The following is a 20,371-nucleotide window of genomic DNA, read 5'->3' on the forward strand; positions in this document are numbered from 1 at the left end:
TCATACGCCATTCAAAATCTCCAGCAGGAGCTCCAATTCTATTCGTAAAGAAAAAAGATGGATCTTTACGAATGTGTGTTGACTATCGAGGACTCAACAAGATCACAATCAAGAACATGTATCCATTACCTTTGATATCACGACTCCTTGACCAGTTGAATCAAGCTAAGATCTATACAAAAATAGATCTAAGAGGAGCATATAATCTAGTACGGATCAAAGAAGGAGATGATTGGAAGACTGCGTTTCGAACCAGGTATGGACATTTCGAATATAATGTCATGCCCTTTGGACTCACGAATGCATCAGCTGCTTTTCAACATCTCATGAATGATGTATTTCGTGAATTCTTAGATAATTTTGTCGTCTACTATCTAGACGATATCCTAATCTATTCTAAGAACATCGAAGAACATGAAATACATGTTTGTTAAGTATTACAAAAACTTAGAGATGCAGGATTGTACGCCAAGATGGAAAAGTGTATATTTCACACTACTCAAGTTGACTTTTTAGGATACATCATTTCAAATGATGGTCTCATGATGGATTCTAAGAAAGTCCAAACAATCGTGGATTAGAAGATTCCAAGGACAGTAAGACATGTCCAATGTTTCTTGGGATTTGCCAATTACTATCGGATCTTCATCAAAGATTTTTCACGAGTTGCAGCTCCACTTACACGCTTGACTAGTAAAGATAAATTTCAATGGAATCAAGAAGCGGAAGCAGCATTTGAAGCCTTGAAGACATCGTTTGTCTCTGCACCAGTCTTATATCGTGTTGACTTTTCCAAGGCATTTTTTATGGAAACAGATGCATCAGATTTTGCCTTGGGTGCAGTTTTATCACAAATGGGAACAGATGTCAAACTTCATCTGATAGCTTTCCATTCAAGATAATTCTCAGCAACCAAGATCGATTATGAGATCCACGATAAAGAACTTCTTGTGATCGTGGATTCCTTTCAAGAATGGCGTCATTATCTAGAAGGCGCTGCTAGTCCAGTCACTCTGTATACAGATCACAAGAACCTCGAGTATTTCATGTCAGCACGCGTGTTGAATCGTCGTCAAGCTTGTTGGAGTATGTCTTTGTCAAGATTCGAGTTCATTATCACTTATTGGCCAGGAAAACAACAAGGTTTGTCCGATGCCCTATCTAGACGTTCTTATTTTGCACCAAAAGAAGGAGATGCAACTTTTGAGCAACAAAGAACGGTCCTCTTGAAACCGGAGCAATTTCATCTCCGAGCAATGAAATCAACATTGACTGTTGATTCAACTTTTCTCAAGCAAATCCAGTCCAGTATGTCCTCAGACCCTCTTGTTTATGATATCGAGAATAATTCTTCTAAGTCTCATGATCCTTCAAAGTTCGAGTTCAAGAATAATCTATTATATTTTGAAGGACGCCTATATGTTCCAGAAAGAGAAGCACGTTTACGTGTTCTTCAAGCACGTCATGACTTTCCAACAGCAGGGCACTTTGGATATAATAAGACTTTGGAACTCATATCAAGAGATTTTTGGTGGCCACAAATGTGGAAGTCAGTCAAAGACTTTGTACAATCATGTGATATTTGTTCAAGATCAAAAATTCCTCGTCATCGACCTTACGGACTTCTTCAGCCATTACCTATACCAGAACAACCATGGTCTTCTGTTTCTATGGATTTCATCACAGATCTTCCAAGCTCAAGATCTTATGATTCTATATTTGTGATAGTAGATCGTTTCACTAAGATGGCACATTTTGTGCCATGTACAAAATCTATCACAGGTGAAGAAACAGCTAAGCTTTTCATTGATAATATCTATCGCTATCATGGATTACCTAAAGATATCATATCAGATAGGGGAACTCAATTTGTGTCAAGATTCTGGAGGACCCTTTTCAAGATTTTAAAAGTGGACATAAAGCTATCTTCGGCTTTCCATCCTCAAACTGATGGACAAACAGAGCGCGTAAACCAAGTCTTGGAGCAATATTTAAGGTGTACTATCAACTACCAACAAGATGATTGGACAAACCTTCTGCCATTGGCAGAGTTTGCTTATAATAATACGGTACATTCTTCCACGCAACAAACACCTTTCTTTGCCAATTATGGCTATCATCAACGACTTGATACTTTTGATTTTTCAAAAGTTGATAATCCTGCAGCAGAAGATATGGCAAATCGGTTGTCAGAGTTACATGCAATAATGAAGACGCAATTGAAGGAAGCTCAAGAACGACAAAAGATAAACGCAGATCTATATCGTAAGGAGAAACCACAACTCAATGTGGGTGATAAGGTATGGCTACTTCGTCGCAATATCAAGACTACTCGACCTTGTGACAAGTTGGACTATCGTAGGCTTGGCCCCTTTTCTGTTTTTGAACAGATCAACCCAGTTGCATATCGGTTACATCTACCGGAGTCAATGAAGATCCATCATGTATTCCACGTGTCTCTTCTTGAACCATATAAGACAGTGGATATACAAGGAAGAAGACAAATGCCACCGCCTCCTATAGAAGTAGATAATAATGAAGAATTTGAAGTGGAAGAGATATTAGACTCAAGGCGGCGTCGAAATAAGCTGGAATATCTTGTTCATTGGCGCGGATATGATATTAGTGAACGCACATGGGAGCCATCCAAGAATCTAGCAAATGCATCAGCTAAAGTCAAAGTTTTTTATCAACGACATCCATCGAAACCAAGATGAAAATCTCTCTTATAAAAGAGACAAGATTGAGGCAAGATAACATTCAATTTCCTATCCTTGTTTGTAACTTCTTTACATTTGTGACGCTAATTAGATAGAGAGCCAACAACCAGCGGATTCAACTGAAAAACCTTCGTTTGCTGTCCTGTCGGATGAGACATTACGATTGTCACAACCTTCAAGATGATGCAATCGAGATGAACATCTTCAAGAACGACATGTTCTTCATCGAATAGATGGTGAGATACAACTCGTTTGGTATCACGATTTGGGAAGGGACTCCCGATGTTTGGTGATTTTGCTAGAGGTAGGAACAACTCCTGATGGTGTTCCAAATATTCTATTCGAAGGAAGTTACGAAGGCCTCAACAATGATCAAATAACTGGGTGGTCTTCCCACCCTGGTATGGGACACTACCGATGGTTGAGAGGCCCTATCAATCATCTTCGAAGAGAACAGAGATCAGAGTATGTGGCGAATACAATTCGTCGCATCATAGATGATCGCTCCTCGTGGAACTCGCCTCTAGAAGGGGGGGTAATGTCACGGCCATAATCATGTAAGCTAATAATTACATATAGAAATAAGTAGAAGTAAGTAAAAGTAGATAAAAGTAGGTTAATTCTATAATATTTAATATAGAAGCTTCCTAGAAACTTCCTAGACGCTGCTTTGACTTCATAGGTATCTTTAATTGACTTTTTGGATTAAAAACGTGGTCAACAAGTTGGCCATATGCCACACATGTTGTTAGCTTGAAGATCAAGCTAACTATGTGGCCCACACGTAGAAAAACTTGCCTTGTAAGTCAAGGCATGTGTCCTACAAAGTCAACACATATTGGAGGTCCTATAGAACGTCGCCACGTAGCTCCTAGTTAGATAGTATATATAGAGACAAGAGTGAAGGCTTCGTCACTCTTGTCAACTCCTTTCTTGCTTCTAGTCCAGGTTGAAGGGTCTTTAGTTTCTTGTCTTATGGCAATAGCCATTCCAGTTTCTTTTTAATATACCTACTTGTTTATATTTTGACTTATTATATCGAGATAGCCTTTTTGTATATTTTTCCTCATCGAGTCTTTGTCCTTGACAGGTTCTTATGATTTGTGTATATAGTGACTAGACTTGAGGTGCATTCTTAATAATAACACTATTCTTAAAATAAATCTACTATATCAAAGAACTTTTTGTTATGAATTTTATAATTAATCTTGGTTGTTGAAATTTTTTTGGAATGGAAAGTTACTGGATGGAATTTTTTTTCTACTCACATCTATAATAATACTGCATCCAAAGCAAAGTTTGATGCATTTATTTCTATAAAAAATACCTTAGAAAAATCAATACAATATAAGATTAGTACAGAAGTAAATTCTTTTTATAAAGCATCAAATAATACTTCCACTTCTTTACTGTACTCAACTTTGTCTTTATAAGTCAAACATGTTAATAGAATTCCAACTTGAGAAAAATTCTTGATGGAGATATGATAATAATTGGCAAAGTCCAAAAAGTATTGTACGTTCTTTATTATTCTTAGAATCTTTCAATCTATGATAGTCTAGACTTCCTTCGGATCCATCATTAGTCCTTCATTCAAAATGATATATCCTAAGATTTTCAAGACATTTTTGCATTCTTTTTTTCAAAAATATCTTGAAAATCTTGATATTATCTAAGAATACTACTTGATATTTTCATACCATCAAAAATGGGCTTGGTATTTAAAGCAAAAGATAATTCTTCTTTTGTAATATGTATAAAAGCTCTCACATCTATTAATAAGAATTTAAATATATTAGATTTATATATTACTACTTAACTAATAGGATTTTGGATTAAACTATAAAAAAAATTAAAGTAAGAAAAAATCCAATCTATATAAAAATTATAATTTTTTAATCAAGATAATCTTTAAATATTTAAATTGAAAAAAGATCTTATTACATTAAATATTACTATGATATTATGATTTTTAATTTTTATATGTAAAAAAAATAGTCTCATGCTTAACATCTCGAAAAGATAACAAACAACCATCTATGACTTCTACATGTACAAGTTTAGTTTTTTTGACTAATGATATCTCTTATTTTTTGACAAAATCTTTATCTATAAAATATGTTAAGGATCCTAAATCTAATAAAGCTAAGACTTTGTGATTTTTTAGTTTTAAATAAACTTCTATTATAAAACAAGGTAAGAAATGTGAGAAGAAAATAAAACTTTTACTAGGAATCATGCAAGTTTCTAGCCGCACAATCCCTATTATAAGTAGAAAAATTCATTTTTTGACACCTTGTCTTCTTTGGCAACCATGCTTCTAATTTTATGGTTGTGTTGTTTCTTTGGGTAATATTGAGCAATGTATTTAGCTTTTCTATAATATAAGTATAAGCCCTCTTGATATCGTTGAGTCTTATTCTTCTGTGTAAGTTGTTTAAAACATATCCTATCAATTTGTATTGATTCTCGTCTTAATGAATAAGTTTATGAAAACTTGGGAGTTGCCATCATTATTTGATTTGTTATTCTCTAGCCAAATCTTTGTTTTTGACATCTTTCAAATAATTAATTATTACATGCAATGACTTGAGGAATAAATTATTCAAAAAATTCTACCTTTAGCATTGTCAATAATAAATCTTTGATATTTTCCTTCAATTCATATTAAAATTGATTGATAAGAGCTTTGTCATTCTAGTTAACATTGTCAGATTTGAGAGAATTTGCCTTAAAAAAGCATTGGGCTTCACGTTGTCACTAATTGCTCAACTAAACCTCAAGATAAAAAAATACAAAGTTTATATATAAAATTGCCCCTATAGAGGCAATTACATAAATACATAAGTCATAAGTACCAAAGATCACCAAAAATGTAATAAAAATATTATAAAATATTGTATATCCCTAAGGTGATCTTTTCTTGAACTTCAACAAGTCATATCTCATGATTGGACCATCCAAATAAATCCAAATTTTATATAAAGTATTGATGTACTTTTAATAAGTACTACAACAAATTTCAATTAGAAATTTTTTAAATCTTTAGATATTGCCAAAATTCAAATAGTAGCTTTAAATCCTTGCTAATATACATCTGTGTGTAAATTTCTTCATATCTCACAAAATAAGTACTCAAACACTATAAAATTTTGATATATTGCTTTTTAATCTAATAACACACTTCTAAAAATTTAAAGCCAAAAATTCACCTAAAAACTCAAAATATGGTTCCAACCATTACTATCAACAAAATGACCTACTTATTACCTTTGAATTACATATACTGTCTTCAATACTCTATAATGTCTTTGTACAAACTCTAAATACAAAAATTCTTTCTTATGAAATATATATATCTTAAAATTATCCTTGTGGTGGCTCCTTTTAATCTCCAAAATCTATCATAAGACTCCTTGTATATTCAAAATAATAATAGTATATCTTAAAAAGACACCTTAACTTCAAACAACTATAATTTTATCACCTTACTTCCAAATCTTCTAAAATTTGCACATAAATTGTAGTCCAAATCCTAAACCTTACAATCTTTAGTTTTGATTCTCAAATGCCTCTTTTGAAGTTGCCAAAATCCTTGTTATGATTGTAGATAGCCTGTTGAATTTCTATTGGGCATGGACTTTGACCAATAGGAATAAAGATCTCTACTTTTAGCCTTCATCCATCCATACCTTACTTTTATCCCTCCAAATAAGCTTCTTAGAGATTTGAATCTTTATCTTTGAGACCCAATCTTCTCCTTAAATTTTATATTAAATATTTGAATCTTATATATTTCAAACACTATAATCAATATAAGTAAACCTCAAAATAAATTTTCTTACATCAACTCTCTTTAAATTAACCTACTTACCACTCTAAAGTATGTCAAGACTTATAAATATATTATCTATTTTAGTGAATTTATACATACTATAAATAATTAAAATATAAAAATATTATAAGTGAGGCTTTCTAATTCAATAGCATATATGGTGGCTAATCATGATCCTTGCCATAAAAATAAGAGCCTCATCACTGCCATTCTTTCTCAAACACTATTTTCAAATGTGGCCATATATGCTTCTTAAAATAAATTCAAATCATAAAGGAGTTACAAATCTTTTTTTAATTAAAGTTTAAAACTAAAAGAGAGCACTTAGTGATAGAAGTGTATCTATAAATCTGACTTGAGTAAATCCATTAGGATATTGGAAGGGATTCATCCTTAGATAAAGCTTGACTTATTGCAAAAATCCTTAAAATTTTGATCTTCTTCCATCAAACTTCTCAAGCATATTAATCCTTGTCCCCATCATACTTGTAGAAACAAAACTTCATAGATTTGGTTAAGAGGTTAATCTGTTTGTTTCCTCCAATTGCATAATTCTTTACTATAGACTTTGAACTTCTTTGATATGTATAGGAATAGTACTTCCATGATTCACGTTAGAAATATGTGAGATTTCCACTCACAGAGTATTGACAAGCTCATGAAGTTTTGTGGTAGTTGCAAATCTATTCTCACTTTTGCTGAAAATAGCATCCGTAATCTTTCCTTCCATTGACAACTCAAATAAATTCAAAAAATTAAAGTAAAAGAAGGTATTCAGCAACTTCTAATACCAAATAAAAATTTTCACAAAGAGAGGTGGTTAATTCTCTTTAAAACAAAGTTCAGTATTAAAAAATATATAGATATATATATATATATATATATATATTAATGATAGGTAGTGTACAACCTTCAAAATATAAAAATAGAAGTGAGATAATTCACTCACTTCTAAAACAAGATAAAATGAATAAATTAGCACACTTGTCAAATTGTCAAGGACATGTATCTCAAAGAAATAAAATCCTTAATACACTCTTGTATTACTAAAAGAAACTAAAAAGTCACTCAAAGATGATATAATTTTGAATTAGAATGGCTATCGCCAAAAACAAGAAGACTAGAAAGTCTCGAAATATGACAAAAGTCTAGAAAGACATTGACAAGAGTAAAGGAGATTTGACTCTTACCTCCATATATACTCTTAATTAGGGACTATGTGGCGATGTCCTATACGACCTCTAAAACGTGTTGACTTTACAGAATACATATTTTAACTTGCAAGGTAAGTTTTTTATATATAAGCTACATAATTAGCTCTTTTTGTAAGCTATTAACATGTCATTAACTTGTTGAGCAAATTTCTAATTAATCAATCAACTATAAATATATGTAAAGCCAAAGCAACATCTATGAAGCTTCTAAAAAGTTATTCTAGAAAGTATTATGATATTAACCTACTTTTATCTATTTTTACCTACTTCTATCTAATTATATAAGTATATACTAGAGCAACTATGTCTATCCGTGGTAGTATTTTACTTAATGACTTTAATCAGTTTGATATTATTCATTAAAGACAAAGTAGATAAGTAATCAAGTTACAATTTTAATTTACTATTTTATATGCATATATATATATATATATATATATATTATAGTTAAAATACTAATAATATATATATATTTTTAAATAATTTAGATTATTTAATTAAATAGAAAAAAAACTTAATTTAGAATTGATGCTTTAAAGTTACTCTCAAAAATAATTTAGATTGAAAGATAAGACTAGAATAATTTCTTTGACTAATGTTTTGAGAGTTGTAAAGAAAAATTACAATAGTTGTTCTAGTTTGACATCCATCTATATTGAATTATGTGAAATAAGATTCTATTTTAGCAATGCAATAATAGATGAGAACAATAGATAATTATCATTGTTCAAGTGATTAAAAAAATATAAAAGAATAAAATAATTTATATTTTTTCATATATTTTTAATAAATAAAAATATTATATATTTTTATATATTAAAAATATAATTATGAATGTATAATAATTTTTATTTAAATCTTAATTTAAAGTTTAATCTAAAAATATATATTATATATAAGCAAGTATTTAAATTATATTATTTATTATTATTTCTTATAATATTTTTTAATAAATTTTAGAATTTAAATCTTCTATGTTTATAGGATAATTTGAATACTTTTTAATTCTTAATAACATACATATAATCTAATAATATGATGTAGTTTAAAAATGAATTAATCATAAAAAATCATATATATATGAATATAAATATAAATTTATGTTAAATATTGATTGTAACTTAATCAAAATAAAAATGTGATAATAAATAATATGTTTAATCATTTATTTTAAAATATTAGATATTATTACTTAAAAAAATTATAAGTCCTAAAATTAAGAGTGTCTTTTTTGATTGTTAAAGGTGCCTCTAGCCATCAACTTTAAAAGATCTCACAAGAAATTTCTATATTTTTAAAAATAATTGTCTTATGGAGCTTTAATTTAAGGATCTTCATCTCTCTTTTGGTTCTTTCTATTGTGTTTTTTTTTTTTTTTTTTTTTTTTTTTCTTCTTCTTTTCTTTAATAATTTTTACTTCTCTTTAAAGGTTTATAAGAGGTAATCCTTACCTTATAGTCGACCTATCTTTGGGTGCCTATTTTTGTTTGTTCAAACTCTCTTAGAGAAGCATAAGTGATAAGACCTAAGGTGTTTGGCTATCCTCTTTCTTTGTCCTGTTTTTAGATTTAAAAGTCTGAAATTCGATTGGATCTATTAATAAATAATAACTTGGATAATATATATATATATATATATATATATATATATAGAAATTAATTATTTTAAAGCATGTTATATGAATTCCAATCTTATCACTACCAAATAGACTATTAATTAACTTTGATGGAGAAGATTACAACACAAAGCAAAAAATTGCTTATTGTTTGCAAAAAGAACTATTGCAGTAATAATTAGCATTCAAATATTATAATTGCAATGAAAATCTATACTTTTAATAAATATTACTTCCTTTTGTTGCACATTTTTTTTAAATATATATCTATATATATATATATATATATATATATATTCATTATTCATAACATCATATAAGTTTTTATATTTTTAATATAATATAATATTTATTATATAGAAATTTTTTTCTTTCAATATCTTAATCAAAAGATTTTTTCTAAAATTGGAGCACATAGATCCATGTTGTAGGTTCAAATTCAAATAGATGTAAATGTTATAAATTTAAATAAATTTAATTTTTATAGATTCACATTATCTTTTATAAAAATAAATCATTAAATTTAATTTTAATATCTTATATACTTTAATTATATAATTAAATACAACTTTGCACACAATTCATTATTCAATTCTACATAATGAACTATCTAATTTTAGTAAGATCTCAATTTTAAACAAATAGTTTTTATTGGCTATATGAAAACTATTCATTCAACAACAATATTCTACGCACGCCATACATGCCGAGATTTAATGCTAAATCCACAAGGCAGAATTACAGTTTTATTTGTCACAACTTGTACATACTTGAGCGACTATGTAGCCTCTGCAACTAATTTCGTACATCCACTACATATGCATCCATCCACTCATCCATAATCCAGCAACAATCCATTCATCCACTGGTCGAAGTATTTTTAAGCTGTGGCGTCGGAAGAGGCCACCAGTTGTGTCGGTGGATTGCTTGCGGTGAAAACGGTTGCGCACAAGCCGAATTCTGTGTTGCGTTGATGATGTTGTGTGCATACAAACGATGGTAGGGACCACGCCTAGAAAAATCAGTGTCACGATGCGAGCTCCGACTGTCTAGGAGAATAAAACCCCTGCAACTTGGATCAGTAAGAATGGTCTTCTGGGTTAGATAATGGTACACTAGCGAGACCGCTGGTGGTGGCCGCTTCGATGGATCGACAGAGTCCATGATTTCGTGGACATGGATTCAGAAGCTGGTCTCAGTGCGGAACATCACCACGCAATCCTGCCGGCTCGTCCAACCATTGGATTCGGGGTCTTACATAGCCTCCTCCTTCTGTCTCGGCGCCTCAGTAATTCACGGGCCTGTAAAACTTGATCATGGGACAGTGGGATCGAACACTGGACTGGGGTTTGCTACTGCAACGGTATCCCCATAGTCAGATTCTATGCTCACTAGCTCCTTTCGGAAGCGAACCCATTCCTTTTTCTTGCCGGCGTTTGTAAACGTTGACACCTGTTAACATCCGCAGAATAAACAGTTAGGACCAGTGCCGTAATGCACATAGAAAGTTATTACAAAACGGGGGTCGTTTTACAGCCCGAGTAGAATGTAATAGGACTTACCATATCGTGACCAGACTCTAGTCCATTCCAGTTCGATGATCGCCTCTCAAATTCATCTTGTGCTTCGGTCAAGATCCTATCTGAGACAATAAGAGCAAAATTCACATGAGTTAGTCAGCATCGTATCGTTGCAGAATCTACTAACGGTCTTCTGAGCTCGATGGAAAGTGTCATCCATCTTGACATCGTGACGAAGATTGCAAACTAAGTAAGAAACGCAGACACGGCAGGATAGTATTTCCTAAAATGCACGCTTGGCTAGCAAGTTTCTTAGTGCTAAGCCTTCGACTGAATGGTTATTGACAAAGACCGAAATGATAACGGCTAATCAAGTGACGTGACCTTTCCCATTCACATATCTGGCTCCAATATTTCTGAGGCAGCGCCTATGATAACGACCTGGTCCCTTATACAGATGTTGCGCAACTAACCATAGGATCGGATAACCTCCTGTTCTTCTGCTTCGATTCAAAGGGAATTCTGACCAATATTGTAATCCACTTGTGTCAACCTCAACGCACCCGATATTCATGTGCCGAGAACAATTCTCAGACTTATCATATGCCTACCATAATTCAATGTCCAGTTGCTAGAAGTTTTCTCACAAAAGACTGAGTTGGTCACAAGGAACTCTTATCAACAATTCATTACCTGAGTCTCGCAGGGTTCGTGCAGCTCTGCAGGGCGGCACTAGTACCGACGCGACCACCAATGTGCACACCAACGTCGCCAACATAGACACGAGTAGAACCCTCTTCATCTCAGCTCTTCGAAACCGATTGCATACCAAACCCAACGCTGCCGGATTTCGGAGTAGTGCAAGGTCGGCGGATCAAATGTCAAACCCAAGAGCTGCTTTCTTTCAAACACAGCGGCACCCAGCGGAGCTAATGTCAATGGCACAAGCAGGTCATTTTCACTGAATTCTGCTTCCGAGTCGGACTTGTTTGCCGAAACATCTCAAAGGATGTCACAGAGCGGCGCTTAATGTTGATGAAAACTTCACCATGACCATAGCGGCTTCTTTTGGTTGAGCGCACGCCGAAGGATGTCAAAGTAGTTGCTAATAAAAGTATCATAAAGGAAACCAAGGTGGTGGTTACTTGTGTGACTTGATTTAAAGCATTGAAGAGGACGGCGGTTGGATTCTATTCCAGATCCATAGCGCGATTATGTCAAAGGGTGTACCCTCCATAATACGAAAAAAAACAAGCAGTTCTCAAGTCACCAGTCATCCACCAACGCACCATTGGACACGGAAAACCATTTTAGAAGTCAACACACGCCAATCACGCGAAATCGGTCTCGATGGAATGATTTATAAATGTCAGTGTCTGGAACCAGTTCACCCTCGAGGATGCATTAACCGTCAACATCGAATGCAACTTTTCTTGGATGGACTGACAAAGGACCACGTAACCTCCATATTGGCAACAAGGTCGTCGAAAAGATTACATTACCTCGCTGACTTTGGGTTTGATTGCGTCGTTTCACTGAAGCACGGATTCTGGAAAGATTCACCGGCGCGCAATAAATGTATCATGCCTGATTTCATGCTCACAAGTTGCTGATATTTTGGGATTTGGAAAGTTGAAACAAGCATATCCATTATATCAACACCCGCTGCTGCGGAGTGTGTCGAGGTCATTTGACCGACAATCATTTCTGCTTCTTCATTGATCTTTCCCACGAAACTGATTGAGCCTTTCACCCCAACCCTAAAAGATGCCCGAAGAAATGGTTTTGTGAGTAACTCTCATAAAGCAGCGAGAAGCACGACTGCTTTGTATGATTACCATCACAATTTTGCATTTTACTCAACAGGAAAGGTAGAAGTATTGTGCTGGGTGAGAAATGGTCCTACCATGATCAACGGAACATGAAGTTCTATGATCTGCTAAATTCACTGTAATATCTGCAGTAAAACAATGGTGACTTGACTTTGCACCTGACATGCAGTGGCTACCTTTGTACATTGAAGCATCTGCATCTCACATGTTCAAGTAAATAAAGCGAATCTCCCGAAGGATTTAGTTCAGTCAGTTTCATTCTGATTAACCGAAATGCAGCTTTGTGCATCTAACTTTGCATTTCAGCCGCCTTGACAACATGCAAAAGTTAGAAGTTTGTTTGTTCTCATTGAACGTTGAAACTTGTGAGAAAACTCAAACACAACTCTGTCACTGATCGTTGTTGAAGAAGAAGTCCATGCAGCAATATTACTTTGGTAAGTACCCACCTTTGAAATATTCATACAAAATTTAGAAATTATTATTCAAATGATGTTTCTTGATAGAAAGAAATAAGAAGTTTTGTAGAAGTACATCATCACAAAGTGATAAGGTCATCCAAAAGAGAGCCAACTCATCAACTTGCAAATATTCCTTATCAGTAGGATAAACTTACAATTTGTTAGAAAAATCCCAAATTAATACAGAATAATATGGAAGCAACTCTAAATAGCAATGTTGTATGTAAATAAGTACTTTTATGTGCATTAATCAATGTAAACACTTTCTTCATTCAACATCTTGTGGTTAACATATTGCAATCTATTGTCAAGGACAAGAACTCGATGAAAGCTAAAGAGTAAGTGAGACTTTTCTCAAAAAGAAATAGGACAAAATAGAAATATGTATATTAAGAAAGAAACTGGAATGGCTATTGCCAAAATACAAGAAAACTAGAGACCCTTGAAACTAGACTAGAAGCAAGAAAGGAGTTGACAAGAGTGAAGAGGGCTTCACTCTTGCCTCTATATATACTATCTAACTAGAAGCCACGTGGCGATGTTCTATAAGACCTCCAATATATGTTGACTTTCTAGGCCACATGCCTTTGCTTGCAAGGCAAGTTTTCTATGGATGGACCACGTAGTTAGCTTGTTCTTTAAGCTTCCAACATACGTGGCACATGGCTAACTTGTTGACCAAGTTTCTAACCTAAAAGTCAACTATAGACTCCTATAAAGTCAAAGCAGCATCTATGAAGCTTCTAAGAAGCTTCTCTAGAAGATATTACATAATTAACCTACTTTTACATACTTTTATCTATTCATATAGGTAATTATATGTATGTCCGTGACATTACCCTCCCTTCTAGGGACGAGTTCCACGAGGAGCGGTGACTCTATATTGAGAAAATCTAATATGCGGCGAATTGTATTTGCTACATACTCTGATCTTTGTTCTCTTCGAAGATAGTTGATGGATCCTCTTAGCCATCGATAGTGTCCCATTCCAGGGCGAGAAGACCACCCTGTTATTTGATCACTGTTGAGGCCTTCATAACTTCCTCAATCTTGTCTCTTTTATAAGAGAGGTTTTCATCTTGGTTTTGATGGATGTCGTTGATGAAAAACTTTGACTTTAGCTGATGCATTTGCTAGATTCCTGGATGGCTCCCATGTGCGCTCACTAATATCATATCCGCACCAATGAACAAGATATTCCAGCTTATTTCGGCACCGCCTTGAGTCTAATATCTCTTCCACCTCAAATTCTTCATTATTATCTACTTCTATAGGAGGCGGTGGCATTTGTCTTCTTCCTTGTATATCCACTGTCTTATATGGTTCAAGAAGAGACACGTGGAATACAGGATGGATCTTCATTGACTCCGGTAGATGTAACCGATATGCAACTGGGTTGATCTGTTCAGAAACAGAAAAGGGGCCAAGACTACGATAGTCCAATTTGTCACAAGGTCGAGTGGTCTTGATATTGCGACGAAGTAGCCATACCTTATCACCCACGTTGAGTTGTGGTTGCTCTTTACGATATACATCTGCATTTATCTTTTGTCGTTCTTGAGCTTTCTTCAACTGCGCCTTCATTATTGCATGTAACTCTGACAACCGATTTGCCATATCTTCTGCTGCAGGATTATCAACTTTTGAAAAATCAAAAGTATCAAGTCGTGGATGATAGCCATAATTGGCAAAGAAAGGTGTTTGTTGCGTGGAGGAATGTACCGTATTATTATAAGCAAACTCTGCCAATGGCAGAAGGTTTGTCCAATCATCTTGTTGGTAGTTGATAGTACACCTTAAATACTGTTCCAAGACTTGGTTTACGCGCTCTGTTTGTCCATCAGTTTGAGGATGGAAAGCTGAAGATAGCTTTATGTCCACTTTTAAAATCTTGAAAAGGGTCCTCCAGAATCTTGACACAAATTGAGTTCCCCTATCTGATATGATATCTTTAGGCAATCCATGATAGCGATAGATATTATCAATGAAAAGCTTAGCTGTTTCTTCACCTGTGATAGATTTTGTACATGGCATAAAATGTGCCATCTTGGTGAAACGATCTACTATCACAAATATAGAATCATAAGATCTTGAGTTTGGAAGATCTGTGATGAAATCCATAGAAACAGAAGACCATGGTTGTTCTGGTATAGGTAATGGCTGAAGAAGTCCGTAAGGTCGATGTCGAGGAATTTTTGATCTTGAACAAATATCACATGATTGTACAAAGTCTTTGACTGACTTCCACATTTGTGGCCACCAAAAATCTCTTGATATGAGTTCCAAAGTCTTATTATATCCAAAGTGCCCTGCTGCTGGAAAGTCATGACGTGCTTGAAGAACACGCAAACGTGCTTTTCCTTCTGGAACATATAGGCGTCCTTCAAAATATAATAGATTATTCTTGAACTCGAACTTAGAAGAATCATGAGACTTGGAAGAATTATTCTCGATATCATGAACAAGAGGGTCTGAGGACATACTGGACTGGATTTGCTTGAGAAAAGTTGAATCAACAGTCAATGTTGATTTCACTGCTCGGAGATGAAATTGCTCCGGTTTCAAGAGGACCGTTCTTTGTTGCTCAAAAGCTGCATCTCCTTTTTTTGGTGCAAAATAAGAACGTCTAGACAGGGCATCGGACAAAGCTTGTTGTTTTCCTGGCCGATAAGTGATAATGAAGTCGAATCTTGACAAAGACATACTCCAACGAGCTTGACGACGATTCAACACGTGGCTGACATGAAATACTCGAGGTTCTTGTGATCTGTATACACAATGACTGGACTAGAAGCACCTTCTAGATAATGACGCCATTCTTGAAAAGAATCCACGATTGCAAGAAGTTCTTTATCGTGGATCTCATAATTGATCTCGGCTGTTGAGAATTTTCTTGAATGAAAAGCTATCGGATGAAGTTTGTCATCTGTTCCCATTTGTGATAAAACTGCACCCAAGGCAAAATCTGATGCATCTGTTTCCATAAAAAATGCCTTGAAAAAGTCAACACGATATAAGACTGGTGCAGAGACAAACGATGTCTTCAAGGCTTCAAATGCTGCTTCCGCTTCTTGATTCCATTGGAATTTATCTTTACTAGTCAAGCGTGTAAGTGGAGCTGCAATTCGTGAGAAGTCTTTGATGAAGATCCGATAGTAATTGGCAAATCCCAAGAAACATTGGACATCTCTTACAGTCTTTGGAATCTTCCAATCCATGATTGTTTGGACTTTCTTAGAATCCATCATAAGACCATCATTTGAAATGATGTATCCTAAAAAGTCAACTTGAGTAGTGTGAAATACACACTTTTTCATCTTGGCGTACAATCCTGCATCTCTGAGTTTTTGTAATACTTGACGAACATGTATTTCATGTTCTTCAACATTCTTAGAATAAATCAGGATATCGTCTAGGTAGCAGACGACAAAATTGTCTAAGAATTCACGAAATACATCATTCATGAGATGTTGAAAAGCAGCTGGTGCATTCGTGAGTCCAAAAGGCATGACATTATATTCAAAATGTCCGTACCTGGTTCGAAACGCAGTCTTCCATTCATCTCCTTCTTTGATCCGTACTAGATTATATGCTCCTCTTAGATCTATTTTTGTATAGATCTTAGCTTGATTCAACTGGTCAAGGAGTCGTGATATCAAAGGTAATGGATACCTGTTCTTGATTGTGATCTTGTTGAGTCCTCGATAGTCAACACACATTCGTAAAGATCCATCTTTTTTCTTTACGAATAGAATTGGAGCTCCTGCTGGAGATTTTGAATGGCGTATGAAATTCTTCTCTAAATTCTCGTCAATATATGTCTTGAGTTCAGCCAACTCATCTTGCGATAAACTGTAAATTGGTCCAAATGGTGGCTGAGTTCCTTCCTTGAGATCGATTGAACAATCGTATGGGCGATGCTCAGGAAGAATATCTGCATTCTTTTTCTCAAAAACGTCTTGATAATCCTGATATTGACTTGGAATGCCACTTGAAGTCTTTACGCTTTCAGAAATAGGTGCAGCATAAATAGCAAAAGTTGATCCTTCTTTTGCTGCGTGTATAAATGCTTTTGCACCTATAGGTGCGAGTTTTACTATACTAGACTCATGGTTTTTTACTTGGTTAATAGAACTGTTACTAATGCTTTGAGGAAAATCAAGTTTACGAGAAATCCAATCTATTCGAGGATTATACTTTTCTAACCATGATAAGCCTAAAATTACTGGATTAGAGGGAGATCTAATTATATTAAAAATTACGCAACTACTATGACCATTTATTACTACATCTACAGGAAGTGTTTCGTGAGTTACATCTCCAGAAGACAACGGACGACCATCTATGACTTCTACGTGTACAGGTTTAGTTTTTTGTATTAATGATATTCTATGACATCTAGCAAATTCTTCATCTAAAAAACAAGATGAGGCTCCTGAATCTACCAAGGCAGAGGCTTTGTAATTATTAGGTCCTAAACGCACATCTATTATAAAACAAGGAGATGGTTCTGAGGAGAGGATAGGACCTTCATTAGAAGTTGTACAAGATTCCAGCCGCACGGTCCCTATTGTAGCTGGACGTACTCGTTTTCCGACATACTGTCTTCTTTGACAGTCGTACTCCTCATTTTGTAGTTACGTCGCTTCTTTGGACAATGTTGAGCAGTGTGCTTAGGTTCTCCACAATATAAGCACAATCCTTCTTGTCGACGACGAGACTTTTCTTGCTCAGTAAGAGGTTTGAAACGTACCGCATCAATTTGCATATCCTCTACTTCTGAAGGTATGTGTTGAGGAGACGTCGGTGTTGCCATTGAATTGTAGTAATGTTGAGGCCCACTTGTGCGACTCTCGGATCGAAATTCAAAAAGTCGATTGTCGCACTTCACAGCAAAGTCAATTGCTTGACTCAATGTTTGAGGATCAGGTAAATTAAGCATCAATTTCTTTACCTCATATTGTAATCCGTAGAGAAATTGACTCACAAGTGCGGCATCATCCCACTTGATATCAGTTGCAAGTTGTCGAAATTGCGAAGCATATAATGTTACTGATCGATTGCCTTGTCGCAAAATACGGATCTTGTTGGTTGCAACACGAATTGCATCATGTTCTCCAAACATGGATCGAAACTCCGCCAAAAAAGCCTCCAGATTATCCAATATTGGATCTCGTGGTTCAAGAAAAGATGAAAACCATGACAATGCTGAACCTGAAAGAAGTGTACCAATGAATCTTACTTGTGACCCTGGAGTTGGATAGCTCTGGGGTTGAAGTTCAATCACTAGTTGGACCTGATTGATGAATCCTCGAAACTTGGATCTGGTACCATCAAACTTCTCGGGCAAGGCAACTCTCGGTTCTCTAACACTCAAAGGGTGTTCCATTCTGGGAGAAGGGACATGGTTTGGTGCAGATGTTGAAGCAGCCCCAATCATCTCTATATCTTCACTTCCTACCATTCTTGTTGCTCTTTGTGGTGGTAAATTGAGTTGATGCATCGCAAGCATTAACTCCCTCAATTGTTCTTGCATCTGTGCCATTGCACTCTTCATTTCAACAAGCTCTGCCATAGTAGCACTTAGAAAAGAGAAGATGTCTAATAACGCTCAAAACAAATAGAAGAGAGGAATTGATAACAAAGAAAATACTAAGAACAATATCAGTTTAAAAGAGGGTAATCCGCAACTTCTAATGCGCTTATGTCTTATCAAGAAAAAGGGGTAATCCACTCTTAATCAAGAAAAGACAAAGCTCTGATATTGTAAGTGTACTCTTGTCAATCTGTCAAGGACAAGAACTCGATGAAAGCTAAAGAGTAAGTGAGACTTTTCTCAAAAAGAAATAGGACAAAATAGAAATATGTATATTAAGAAAGAAACTGGAATGGCTATTGCCAAAATACAAGAAAACTAGAGACCCTTGAAACTAGACTAGAAGCAAGAAAGGAGTTGACAAGAGTGAAGAGGGCTTCACTCTTGCCTCTATATATACTATCTAACTAGAAGCCACGTGGCGATGTTCTATAAGACCTCCAATATATGTTGACTTTCTAGGCCACATGCCTTTGCTTGCAAGGCAAGTTTTCTATGGATGGACCACGTAGTTAGCTTGTTCTTTAAGCTTCCAACATGCGTGGCACATGGCTAACTTGTTGACCAAGTTTCTAACCTAAAAGTCAACTATAGACTCCTATAAAGTCAAAGCAGCATCTATGAAGCTTCTAAGAAGCTTCTCTAGAAGATATTACATAATTAACCTACTTTTACATACTTTTATCTATTCATATAGGTAATTATATGTATGTCCGTGACATCTATTGATAAAACATAATATCAAAGTAAGTCATTGTTTTGTAGTACTCATCTTACAACTAGATTCAAAGACAAAGAAGAAGTGAATAACTATCATAATATCTTTGAAACCATTGAATATATGAGAGTAGTATAAGATAAAGTAGTGACGTACCAAAGACATAAATTTCAAAGAACTAAAAGATTAATACATTCTTATGTTACTCAAAAAGATTGAAGAATCACTCAAAGATGTTATAATATTAAATTAAAATATTTATTTTTAAAGACAATAAGACTAAAAATTCATAAAATAAGACTAAAAACTAAAAAGGTATTCACAAGTATAAAAGAGGTTTGATTCTTGCTTCCATATATACTATCTAATTAGGAGCTACATGGCCACGTTCTATAAGACCTTCAACACATGTCCCATTTGCAAGGAGCATGTTTTAAATTACAAAGCAACTTTCTTATATGCGCGCTATATTGTTAGCTTGTACGAGAAGCTATCAATATGTATGACACATGGCTAACTTGTTGGCCAAGTTTTTAATCTTTTAATCAATGTAAACATGTATTAAATCAAATACTCATCTATGAAGCTTTTAAGAAGTTCTACCATAAGATAATATGAAATCTACATATTTTTATCTTCTATCCAATACTTCTTATCTAAGTAAATATATATGTTAGTGATATTATTTCCTCCCTCCTTCCTTTTCTAAGAATGAATTTTATGAGGAGTGGTCATTACATGTTGAAGAAGTCCAAATTACGGCAAATTCAATTACCTACATACTTTGATCTTTATATTCTTCAAAAGTGGTTAATAGATTCTTTCAATTATTAATAAAATTCTATATTGAGGTGGAAAGA

The 20,371-nt window shown here is 34.4% G+C and overlaps 1 protein-coding gene across 3 annotated transcripts; it reads right to left on the reverse strand.

Annotated features, from left to right (window-relative positions):
• Window positions 1–10,096: 10,096 nt before the first annotated feature.
• On the reverse strand, window positions 10,097–12,943 carry LOC112295781 (uncharacterized). 3 transcript variants are annotated; one of them, XM_090244128.1, is made up of 6 exons: window positions 12,811–12,943; window positions 12,407–12,664; window positions 11,598–12,280; window positions 11,289–11,426; window positions 10,947–11,026; window positions 10,097–10,836 (listed from the first exon to the last, which is right to left on the reverse strand). In XM_090244128.1, exons 3-6 carry the CDS (start codon window positions 11,704–11,706, stop codon window positions 10,699–10,701), a joined length of 465 nt encoding a protein of 154 aa, XP_090100254.1. In that variant the 5' UTR covers window positions 11,707–12,280; window positions 12,407–12,664; window positions 12,811–12,943; the 3' UTR covers window positions 10,097–10,698. The 3 variants fall into 3 exon arrangements, with proteins under 3 accessions (XP_090100254.1, XP_090100252.1, XP_024403505.1); XM_090244126.1 differs by having other exon boundaries at window positions 11,598–12,664; XM_024547737.3 differs by lacking the exons at window positions 11,289–11,426; window positions 12,407–12,664; window positions 12,811–12,943 and having other exon boundaries at window positions 11,598–12,384.
• Between the last annotated feature and the right edge of the window lie 7,428 nt (window positions 12,944–20,371).

This window comes from Physcomitrium patens, chromosome 2, assembly GCF_059467195.1.
Source record: "Physcomitrium patens ecotype Gransden chromosome 2, ASM5946719v1, whole genome shotgun sequence".
NCBI lineage: Eukaryota > Viridiplantae > Streptophyta > Bryopsida > Funariales > Funariaceae > Physcomitrium > Physcomitrium patens.

What these genes read in the sequence shown, in the direction of transcription:
- LOC112295781 (XM_090244128.1), bottom strand. Translation starts at nt 11,706, where the DNA reads ATGAAGAGGGTTCTACTCGTGTCTATGTTGGCGACGTTGGTGTGCACA. An exon ending in CAGATATGTGAATGGGAAAG is followed by an intron (nt 11,027 to 11,288) that starts GTCACGTCACTT and finishes TTATTGTCTCAG; the next exon opens with ATAGGATCTTGACCGAAGCA. An exon ending in TAGAGTCTGGTCACGATATG is followed by an intron (nt 10,837 to 10,946) that starts GTAAGTCCTATT and finishes GGATGTTAACAG; the next exon opens with GTGTCAACGTTTACAAACGC.